This window comes from Macaca thibetana, chromosome 14 (assembly GCF_024542745.1).
Source record: "Macaca thibetana thibetana isolate TM-01 chromosome 14, ASM2454274v1, whole genome shotgun sequence".
In the NCBI taxonomy this organism is placed as follows: Eukaryota; Metazoa; Chordata; class Mammalia; order Primates; family Cercopithecidae; genus Macaca; species Macaca thibetana.
In genome coordinates, this window is record NC_065591.1 from 2796798 (window position 1) to 2807641 (window position 10844).

The window sequence follows — 10844 nt, forward strand, 5'->3', positions numbered from 1 at the left end:
GAGAACAGGCTTTCCACAGCCTCATCGAGGGTCTGCAGCTGCCCCCGAGACCACGAAGGCTGCCCCTTCTCTCCTCGGGCTGCTTTTAAAAGAAGCTGTTAAAACATGGACTCCCCAAACCTTAGAATTCCACTGTTCTCAGAATTTGAAGAATTCCAAAATTCCTCAAACAAGAAGTGGCCTCAGTGAGCCAAGGGCCATCAACCCTCTTTGCCTAAAGCTCAGGCCAGATCATGCCTATGCTTGAAGATCCCAGGGGCAAGGGCTCTCCTCTTGACCTTGGATATCCATCCAGGTGAGGCTCTGGTGAGGCAGCCAGGAGGCCCGGGAGCCCAGCCAGGCAGCGTCCCCTACTGCTCTTTTCCGTTTTTTGCAGGATCCCCTCTCTCATTTGCACAGGGGCTTCACAAATTGTGTTCGGGAGAAACTTCCTTGCAGGAAATAGTTTCTTCTGGACCTAGCACCAACACTCCTACGGGCCATGCAGCAAAGGGCTAGCACCCTCCCCGCCCTGACCCCGGACCAGCTAGGAGGCTTCGTTGGCCCCCTAGCAACAGAGATTAGGGCCCAATTCTGGTACTTCTCTGCCTCCCCTACTGGCATCCCTCCAACCACGAAGGTTCCAGAAATGAAGGCCCCATTGTGGGGCGAGGAGTCATGCCTATACCCCTTATCACCTCCTCAGCTTGTTCATCACCAGGAGCCCTTCTGGGTGGGGGACACACTTCCCAAACCCTAACTGTCTCAGACCATCCCTGTCTTTCCGGGAGCACTGCCAGACCGGAGGGCAGAAAGCCGTGGTCAGCTATCTCAGAAAGAGGGGCAGGGTTTGCTGCACTCAGGCCTCTCCACCCCAATGTCCTGGGCCAGCACCTGGACGTGCAGGGACCTCTGCCTCCTGCGCCACCATCGGAGACAGCCCAGAACTCTCTCCTATTCCCCCAAAAGCAAAGGCGACCCTGCCGGCCCCACACTGCGGGCACTGGCCAGGAGCGGCTGGCAGCAGACAACCAGAGGGCTGAGCACTTCCCTCTGGTCTGGCTGCGCGGGTGGTATGTGGGCAGGAAGGGCTGCTGGGGAACGTCCCCCCACCACAGGCAGCAGCAGCTCGGACCCAGGGCCCTTGTCCTCCCCAGGCTCAATTCCTCAGGACACACCAAGGAGCAGAAGGTAGCCAGGGTCAAGCCCCAGGGCACTTCCTGGCCTCTGGGGAGGATACTTGGAAAAGAGGGTGTGGACCAGGCCCAGCAGATGACACGATTCATTTATTCATTCAAAGCCAGTTCCCAGCGCCTTTCACGCCAGCCCCGCAGGACTGGATGAGGGTGTCCTGCCCACCCATTCCTGGGCCTCCACCCTCCCAGCAGGAACGTCACTGAGCCACAGCCGAATGGTAGAAAAGCAAACTGGCCAAGTGATTTATTTGCAATGGGCACAGTGATGCAAAAACAAGATATTAAGACTATAAAATATGTGACTACAAAGAACCAGCGAAATAAATACATAGATATTAGATAGTCCAATAACTTAAGGCGCCCGTGCAACGGAGCAAGGATCCGCGAGCACGGGAAGTTCTGCTGCTGCGGGGCTAGAGAGCGCCGGCCACGTCCTAGCCTCGGTCTGACTCGTCCAGCGTACGGCCCTGTGGGGAAAGGACTGGGTCAGGGAGCTGTGCCAGGGCCGGTCGGGGTCCAGCCTGAGGGGGCCCGAGACCCTGACGCGAGGGGCCAGCGCGATTGCGGGGCGCCGGGTCCCCCAAGGAGATGCAGCTCCCCCGCCCCCCGCCCCCCGCCCCGCCGTCTGACGTTGAAGTGGTTTTTCCCAAAGGCCCCCGTCCGGGCTGTTAGGGCGCGGGGCTCGCCGGGGCGCGGGCAGGCACTCACAGCGGCGGGCTCATGGCGTGCGGGGCTTGGGTTGCGGGGATGGCCCGGAGGGCTCGGAGGCTGCGGCGGCCACGGCGGCCTCGGCGGCCTCGGCGGGTGCGGCGAGCGCGGCGGGTGCGGTGCGTTCCTGGCGGCTGCGAAAGTCCTGCAGGGCGCGGCGGTTCTGGAAATCGATGAGCGCCAGCGCGATGGCCGCGTTCCAGCAGCTCTCGCCCGCGCAGCGGAAGTCGATCTCCTTGTGGTCGGTGGTGACGATGGTGAAGTACACGTACTTGCCGGTGCGCTCCACGCAGTCCACCTTGAGGATGGAGTGGAAGCGCAGCTCCTTGGGGCGCGCGCGGGGGCTGGCGGGGAACAGGCTCAGGCGGTCGGAGGTGAGCACGCCGCGCTTCTTCTTCCATAGCTGGAAGAGGCTGTCGCTGCGCTTCTCCAGCTCGCCCTCGCGTAGCACCTCGTCGGGGGACTTCATGTCGTGCCGGGCGTGGGACTGGGAGCGGCAATGCGAGAGGCAACTTGGGAGGTGGCGGCGCCGGATCTGCTCCTCGTGGCCCCGGCGCGGCCTTTATAGCTGCCCCTCCCCGCCCCGCCCCGCCCCGGCCCTCGGGCCACCCCGCCTGCCCGCGCCCCGCGCGCCCCAGGCCATACCCTCCCCAAGCCCAGCCGTCCGGACCCGCACGTCCGCGCTCTGGTCGGTCCCCGGCCGTCCCCTCCCATCTCAGAAGCCCGCGCTCCTGTTGCCCCCAATGTCCCAGCTGTCCAGCCCCGTGGGGTGACTCGAGGTCCCGCCCTGCCCGGGCGCTCGCCCGCACCGTCTCTCAGGCCGGCCCCGCGGAAGAATGCGCTGCAACCAGCCCTACCCGCGGTGACTCACGCCAGGGAGCCCCGGGAAGCACCCCCGGGCCCGGGGCCGGCCCACCGTGGGGAGACAGCGGGGTCCAGACCTTCACCCTCCAGGCGCCCCAAGTCCAGCCCTGCCGCTCTCGGTCTCCCGGGGCAGAAGGAGGGTCGAGGCCGCCTTACTTACTCCCGAGCGCTGGCCGTTCCGTCCTCTTCGGGGGCCCTTCCCAGGGGGAACAGTCACCTTTGCTGGATTAGGGAACACGTGGAAAGGGCTAGAACAGCAACCCAGAGCTCAGTAAATGGGAGGGGAAGAGGAAGCCCGCTCTCCTCCCTGCGCCCTCGTAGTGTCCCGAACTGGGGGACGGACTGCTCCCACCGCGCCCCCACGACCCGGACCGGAGAGAGGTCCCCGGAGCCGAGGGGTCCGGGCTGGGCCGCGACGCCCGCTCTCTGGGATCAGCCTGGGGGCGAGGGTCGGCGGGGGCGGCTGAGTCATCGCTTTCCAGCTGGGCAGACGGGCGGTTTTATTTACCCTCTTCCTTTAAAGGGTTTAATAGACAGGAAGCGAAAGCCGGCTCTTCCCGGGTTCCCAGGGGTGGGGGTGAAGCCAGCCGAGAGGACCCCGGGGACCCCGGCTGCTCCAGGTCTCCTAACTTCCCGCGCCCCTGCCCCCCAGCTGCGCCCTGGGGTGGTTACAGCAGGAAGTACCACCTCTGGCGTCGGAATTGGCCTCAATGGCGGAGCTCACGCAAAATGAAAACGAGAGTCCCCTGATTCAAAGTGTATTTAAAATGTCAAGACAGTGGCAGCAGAGCGTAAAACCCAGACCTGAGACCAGCCCCGCCTCCGCCTGCCCTTCAGGGTCACTGTAAGGGATAAACAGGCGGCTGGCTCAGAGGAGCGCCCCGGACCAGGTTCTGTGAATGGCATGCAGGTGGCAGCTGCCTGGTGGTCCTACCTGTGTGGCCAGAGAACATGGCAGTGAGCAGGGGCCGTGATGTGGAGGGGCGGTGCCGGCAGAGGGCAGGGTTGGGCTGTGCCAGGGTTCTGGCCTGGGAGTGAGACACCTGCCTGGGCCGGCAGGTCAACACTGCCCCCTACCTGACACCTGTCCTTGCAGCAGGGCTGGGATCCTGTGGGGTGAGGGATCTGACACCTGTCCCTGCAGCAGGGCTGGGATCCTGTGGGGTGAGGGAGCAGCAGGTAGGGTGGGCGGGTGAGGGGAGATCAGCCTTTGGCGAGGAGAAGGGATTCCAGCATTGGCCCAGAGAGGCTGCAGGAAGGATGCGGACTCTGGTGTCCCTTCTTTTGCTGCTAGAGAGCCCTGGGCTGCCGAGCAGTGGGGCCTGGGCAAGAGGCACCTCTGGGCAATGGGAGACCAGGAGAAGTGGCTGGGGGCAGAGCGCTCTGTCACTGCCCGAGCCCACAGGTGCCTGGAACACCCCCAGGCCCACCAGCCTGCCCACCCCATTGAGGGGCCAGCCATCGGAACATCGGCTCCAGGCAAATCCCCCAACACTCGGCGTTGCTTAAGCATCTACTGCGTGCCTGCAGGCCTGGCTGGTGCTGGGACCCCAGAGGAGGGGAGAGGAATCCCTGTAACCCCCAGGGGCACAGCAGGTACATGAGGGTGGGGATGGGGGACGCGGGTACTGGGGGCCAGGAGGACAGCTTGGAGGACTCTGTGCGGAGGGCGTGCCCTTGAAGATTCCAAGGAGACCTTGAAGGGCCAGTGGTGCCTGTATGCCACCGTGTCCAGCCTCCACCTAACCTGGAGAACGCCCCAAAGTGGGCATTCCAGCCCCCATTCCACAGGAGAGGAAACTGGCTCAGGATGGAGAGGGCCTTGGGGAACGGACAGAGGACAGGCAGGAGCAGATAAGAGGCTGGGAGAAATGAGGGGAGGAACAGGGTTTGGAAACCAGGTGAGGCCAGGTGAGGTGTGCTCCCCCAGCCCCGCCCAGCTCCTCTCTTTGCCTGTACCCCAGTGGCCCTCTCAAGGGAGGCTGGGAAACTCAGTCCCCTGGGGGCAGGACTTGTAACCCAGGGGTGGTGCTCTGACAGGTGGGGCAGGAGCTGGGGGGCCAGGGAGCAGGGTATGCAGCCGAGATTCAGAGGCCCTGCCCTCCTAGCCTCCCTAGGGGGTTTCCTGCCCATTCAGCCCCTCTCTATTCCTCTCATGGACAATGTGAAGACCTGGGGGGTATGGAGGTAGATGGCCCTTTGGGGGCTGCTGGAAATCAGATCTGAGCCCTGGAGGCCAGGCCTCCCCAGGCAGCTTCTCTGTCCACAGTCCCGGCCCCAGGGGCTCAGTCATAGTGGCCCTGGCCTCCCTAGCAGCGGCTAGACACCCTGGGCCCCTGCTTGGCAGAACCAGCCTGAACCTAGTTGCAAATGTGGGGGCTGGAGGAAGCCGACTCCCAAGCCTGACCAGCCCTGGACCAGCAGGTGACTTCAGGAGCCCCCAGGGTGTCTTTATGGACATGGGCAAAAATAAAGCATGGCCTTAGGAGGTGAGAGGGGCTTGAAGGACACCATGCCCACTTGGCAGGTACTTGCACGCAGGCGCTGCCCATCCTCTCCGCATCCACCCAAGGGGCTTTCCCGCCACCACCACACTGCCCTCTGCCCCTCTGACCCCCCACCCTCTGCCAGCACCCCTCAGCCTCCCTTTTCCTGCGGCCTGAGTCTCACCTGGTCCCACCTGGGGCTGAGCGGTGCCCCCAGGAGGAGCACTGGCCCCATGCTGCAGATGCAGAAAGGGTGTCTCCGAGAGGTGCAGCGACTTGTCAAGGTCACATTTACAAGGAAGGACCTATCCCCATTCCCCAGAGCAGGCCTGCCTGAGGGTCTCCTCTGGAGGATGAGGACTGTGGATACTCACTTCCTGGGATGTGGGGGAGGGATGTTGAGGCAGAAGAGTGCCGACATAGGGACCCCACACGAGGGTCTTTTGAGGAATGCCCCCTCCTAGAGCCATTTGATAGCCAAGAGCCTGGGAGCTTTTCCAGCACGGCACAGAGATTGGAACCCGGTGTGGATTCGGCTGCACCCCATGGGACCTGCTTTTACAAGGGTTCCGGGCCACTCACATGTTGGAGGCGGAGGAACCACCGGCCCGAGAGATGCCAAGGTCAGACAATGGCAGGACAGTCTGTGTGGGACTGCCCTGCGCTAGTTCTGTGCAGTCATTCTCCCTGTTGAGACTGCTTTCTTGGGTTTGCAGGGAACATGGGGTGGGGGTTTCAGAGAGGTGGTGACTAACCCAGGTTACACAGCGGCCAGTGGGGCCACATCCACAGCTTCCCCGATTCTGTGGCCAGGGGCAGGAAATAGCCCTGATGTTCTGTGACTGCTTCTCAGGATGGGGAGGGGGCTCTGCCTCAAGTTGGTGGTGTCAGGCAGAGCCTGTCCAAACCAGGTTTACCAATATTTATCTGAGGGGTCACATCCAGGATTCATGCGGAGCCTGAGCCAAGGGTCCCCACCCCCGGGCAGGCATTGTACAGTCTGGGTGCCCAAACATCTGACCTGGGACACTAGCCGCCCAGTCCAGCTGCCTGGATCCTTGGCACCGGAGCCCAGCTGTGTGAGGTTGTCAGCAGCTGGGGCAGGATGCGGGCACCTCTCCGAAACTCCCTGCGTGAGGTCACTTCCTTATGGTGACGAGGCCGGGCCCTCCAGGCACTTGCCCAACGAGCCTGGCCATCCTGCCAGCCTGTGAGGAAGCTGCATGTCATAGAGCTTCGTGTCATAGGGCCCGGCCCAGTGCCTAGGGCTTGACACCACCCTCTTGTGGGAGGGGTTGCTCAGGGACAGCCCTGAAAAAAGGCCCTCTGCTCCTCAGTCAGGAAGGCCCACTCCTAGCTCCTCTCACCTCCTCCAGGAAGCCTTCTCAGATTGCCAGGCCTGCCTCCTGCCAACCACATACTGCTAGGCTCTGGGTCTCCAAGCCTCCGCCCACCTGAGCCTGGGGAGGCTGGGGGAAGACCCAAGCTGCCTGGAGTTGCAGCACCTGAGCAGTGCACTTTTGCCACCTCACTGGTGCCACCTCACCTGAGCCCGTGGCCCATGTGCCAGGGCCTGTGACTCAGGCCTGCCCTCGATCTGTCTCCTCCCAGCCGCAGCCTGAGGAAAGTGAGAGGCACCGTGACAGGACCCACCTGGTTTTCAGACACTCGCAGTCAGCCTGACCTTGGCCTCTGAGGGCTGTGTTCTCTTGCTGTGTCTCTTCCTGAGCTCTTCCACTGGAGCCTGACAGGCAGGTTCTACCTCACAAGGTGTTGGGGATTGAATGAGATACCAGAAACACCTTTCTCCTTGGCCCCTGATGAGCTCCTGTTTATCCCCGAGTACCCTACTCAGAAGCTATTATCAGTTCCTTAAATGCAGTGATAATGTTTTATTCTCTGGGACCCTCAGGGACCAGCCCAGGCACTCAGGAAATTATTCTGAAAACTGGTGGCTAAAAAAGCATCCTGAGGCCAGGCTCGGTGGCTCACGCCTATGATCCCAGCAAGTTGGGAGGCCGAGGTGAGCAGATTGCTTGAGCCGAGAAGTTTGAGACCAGCCTGGACAACATAGCAAGACCCCCCATCTCTACAAAAAAATAAAAATAAAAATTAGCCAGGCATGGTGGCGTGTGCACTATAGCCCCAACTACTTGGGAGGCTGAGGTGGGAGGATCACTTCAGCCTGGGAGGCCGAGGCTGCAGCCAGCTGTGATCACTCCACTGCACTGCAGCCTGGGTGACAGAGTGAGACCCTGTCTCAAAAAATAAAGGCATCCATGTCATTGTCCAAAAGACCCCCTCTGCACTGACTACCGAACATGCAGACTGTTGGCTTGTGTATGCGACCAGACAGCCCCTGGCTGCCTCGGGTGAGACTGAGCATGCCAAGATGAGGGGGCCCTGTGGGGCAGAGTGGGGCCTCCGTCAGGCTCCATTAGGCTGGTGTCGCCTCCACAGGGCTACTTGTGGGTGGTTGTGGAGCCCCCAGAGGTTGGGAGATGGGTCCAGGACGTGGGGAGCTCGGGGAAGGGCCCTCCCAGCAGTCACTCACAGATGGAAAAGAAGAGCAGCCGACATGACTGCCCTGGGCCTGGCTTGTGGGGATGTCTCCAGAAGCCTGAAGGAGTGAACCAACGAACAAAGGAACAAACAAAATACAGGAAGGGAGAGAGGGAGGACTGAGGTGGCCCCATGCCCTGCACAGGGCTCAGATTGCAGAATCGCTGGGGCAGTCTTCTCACGGCACAGATGCTCACCCTCCCAGCCTGAGCTTCTCATTCAGCGGGTCTGGGGGAGCCCTGGCAGGTGTATTGTCATTATTTCTAACATTAAAATATTACCAAAGATAGGCCAGGCGCTGTGACTTGTGCCAGTAATCCAGTGCTTTGGGAGGACCAGGAGGAAGGATTACTTGAAGGAGGAGTTCAAGACCAGCCTGGGCAAGACAGCAAGACTCCATCTCTTTAAAAAAAAAAAAAAAAAAAAAACTACCAAAAATAGTAACAAATTGTTGATACAAAAAGTAAAAAAGAGGCTCGAATTATTTCAGAATTGATGCTGGGCATGGTAGCTCATGCCTGTAATCCCAGCACTTTGGGAGGCCAAGGCAGGCAGATCACTTGCAGTCAGGAGTTCAAGACCAGCCTGGCCAACATGGTGAAACCCCATCTCTACTAAAAATGCAAACAACAACAACAAAATAATAATAATAATATTAATAATAATTAGCCGGACATGGTGGTGCACACCTGTAATCCCAGCTACTCGGCAGGCTGAGGCAGGAGAATTTCTTGAACCTGGGAGGCGGAGGTTGCAGTGACCTGAGATTGTGCCATTGCACTCCAGCCTGGGCAACAGAGCGAGAAAAAACAAAAAAATAAAAATAAAAACAAAATCGAGTGTTCATCTCTTATGTCTCCCCACCTAGGGCAACTCTCATCCTTTTTTGTTTGTTTGTTTGAGATGGGGTCTTGCTCTGTTGCCCAGACTGGAGTGCAGTAGCATGATCTTGGCTCACTGCAACCTCCACCTCCCAGGCTCAAGCAATCCTTTCGCCTCAGCCTCCTGAGTAGCTGGGACCACAGGTATGTACCTCCATGCCCAGCTAACATTTTTGTATTTTTGTACAGACAGGGTTTCACCATGTTTCCCAGGCTGGTCCTGAACTCCTGAGCTCAAGCAATCCACCCATCTCAGCCTCCCAAAGTGCTGAGATTACACGCATGAGCCAGAGCCTGGCCTCTTTTTGTTTTATTATTATTATTATTATTATAATAAATTTTTGAGACAGGGTCTTACTCTGTAGCCCAGGCTGGAGTGCAGTGGCACAATAATGGCCCACTGCAACCTCGACCTCCTAAGGTTGTGATCCTCCCACTTCAGCGTCCTGAGTAGCTGGGACTACAAGGCACATGCCACCACGCCTGGCTAATTTGTGTATTTTTTGTAGAGATGCGATCTCACTATGTTGCCCAAGCTGGTCTTGAACTCCTGGGCTCAAGCAATCCGCCTGTCTCATCCTCCCAAAGTACTGGAATTACAGGTGTGAGCCACTGTGCCTGGCCTCATCCTTTTTAAAAAAGCATTTACATTATTTTAACAATTGCTTTTTGTTTGTTTGTTTTTGAGATGGAGTCCCACTCTGTCATCCAGGCTGGAGTGCAGTGGCACGATCTTGGCTCCCTGCAACCTCCACCTCCTGGGTTCAAGTGATTCTCCTGCCTCAGCCCCCTGAGTAGCTGGGACTACAGGCGTGTGGCACCATGCCCGGCTAATTTTTTTTGTATTTTTAGTAGAGATGGGGTTTCACCATGTTGATCAGGCTGGTCTTGAACTCCTGACCTCAGGTGATCCACTCACCTTCCTCCCAAAGTGGTGGGATTACAGGAGTGAGCCACAGTGCCCAGCCTCCTTTCACAATTAAATATAGGATTGCTCTGTGATCCCACAATTCCGCTCTTCTCATTCACATGCTCACAATAACTAAAAGTAGAGTCTCTCTGAGAGGTCCATGCACACCCATATTCCCAGCAGCATGCCAAAAGGTAGAAGCCACCAAGTGTCCACTGACAATGGGCACACACAATGTGGTCCACCCACACACTGCAATAGTCACAGCCTTAAAATGGAAGGGAATTCTGGCCAGGCGTGTGACTCACACCTGTAATCCCAGCACTTTGGGAGGCCAAGGCAAGTGGATCACCTGAAAAATTAGCTGGGCATGGTGGTGCATGCCTGTAATCCCAGCTACTCAGGAGGCTGAGGCAGGAGAATCACTTGAACCCAGGAGGTGGAGGTTGCGGTGAGTCAAGATTGTGCCATTGCACACCAGCCTGGGCAACAAGAGTGAAACTCCATCTCGAAAATAAAAATTAAAATTAAATTTAAAAAAAAATGGAAGGGAATTCTAACATAAGCTACAACATGGATGGACTCTGAGGACACTGTGCTGAGTGAAGTAAGCCAGACACAAAAGGACAAGTACTGAATGATTCCACATGTACGAGGTCCCAGGAGTCATCAGATTCTGAGACAGAAGGCAGGAGGGCAGGTGCCAGGGGCTGGAGAGGACAATGGGGAGTGTTTAATGGGGACACAGTTTCCATTTGGAGAGATGAGAAATTGTGGAGGCGGATGCTGATGGCAGCTGCACAACAGTGTGAATATGCTTGGTGTGAATATGCTCGGTGTGAGTATGCTTAGTACAAATATGCTCAGTGTGAATGTGCTCCATGTGAATATGCTTGGTGTGAATATAGTCAGTGTGAATATGCTTGGTGTGAATATGCTCGGTGTGAATATGCTTAGTGCAAATATGCTCAGTGTGAATGTGCTCCATGTGAATATGCTTGGTGTGAATATGCTCGGTGTGAATATGCTCGGTGTGAATATGTTCAGTGTGAATACTCTTAGTGTGAATTTGCTCAGTGTGAATATGCCTAAGCATAAGCACACTGAACTGTGCACTTTAAAAATGGTTAAGAATGTAACTTGTGATGTGCCTTTTACTAGTTTTAAAAATGCATTTACATATGACTATCCATGCATGTGGGGGTATGAGGTTGTGTCTCTTCCTGTGTCTGGGCCATTTCCCAGGAACCCCCCACCC

At 57.9% G+C, this 10844-nt stretch overlaps 1 protein-coding gene across 2 annotated transcripts; it reads right to left on the minus strand.

Annotated features, from left to right (window-relative positions):
* Window positions 1-1391: 1391 nt before the first annotated feature.
* On the minus strand, window positions 1392-3172 carry PHLDA2 (pleckstrin homology like domain family A member 2). 2 transcript variants are annotated; one of them, XM_050758331.1, is made up of 3 exons: window positions 2908-3172; window positions 1884-2370; window positions 1392-1642 (listed from the first exon to the last, which is right to left on the minus strand). In XM_050758331.1, the coding sequence occupies exon 2, from the start codon at window positions 2350-2352 to the stop codon at window positions 1894-1896; it is 459 nt and encodes a 152-aa protein (XP_050614288.1). In that variant the 5' UTR covers window positions 2353-2370; window positions 2908-3172; the 3' UTR covers window positions 1392-1642; window positions 1884-1893. The 2 variants fall into 2 exon arrangements, with proteins under 2 accessions (XP_050614288.1, XP_050614289.1); XM_050758332.1 differs by lacking the exon at window positions 2908-3172 and having other exon boundaries at window positions 1884-2451.
* Between the last annotated feature and the right edge of the window lie 7672 nt (window positions 3173-10844).

Coding starts and splice junctions, on each gene's coding strand:
- PHLDA2 (XM_050758331.1), bottom strand. CDS start 2,352: ATGAAGTCCCCCGACGAGGTGCTACGCGAGGGCGAGCTGGAGAAGCGC.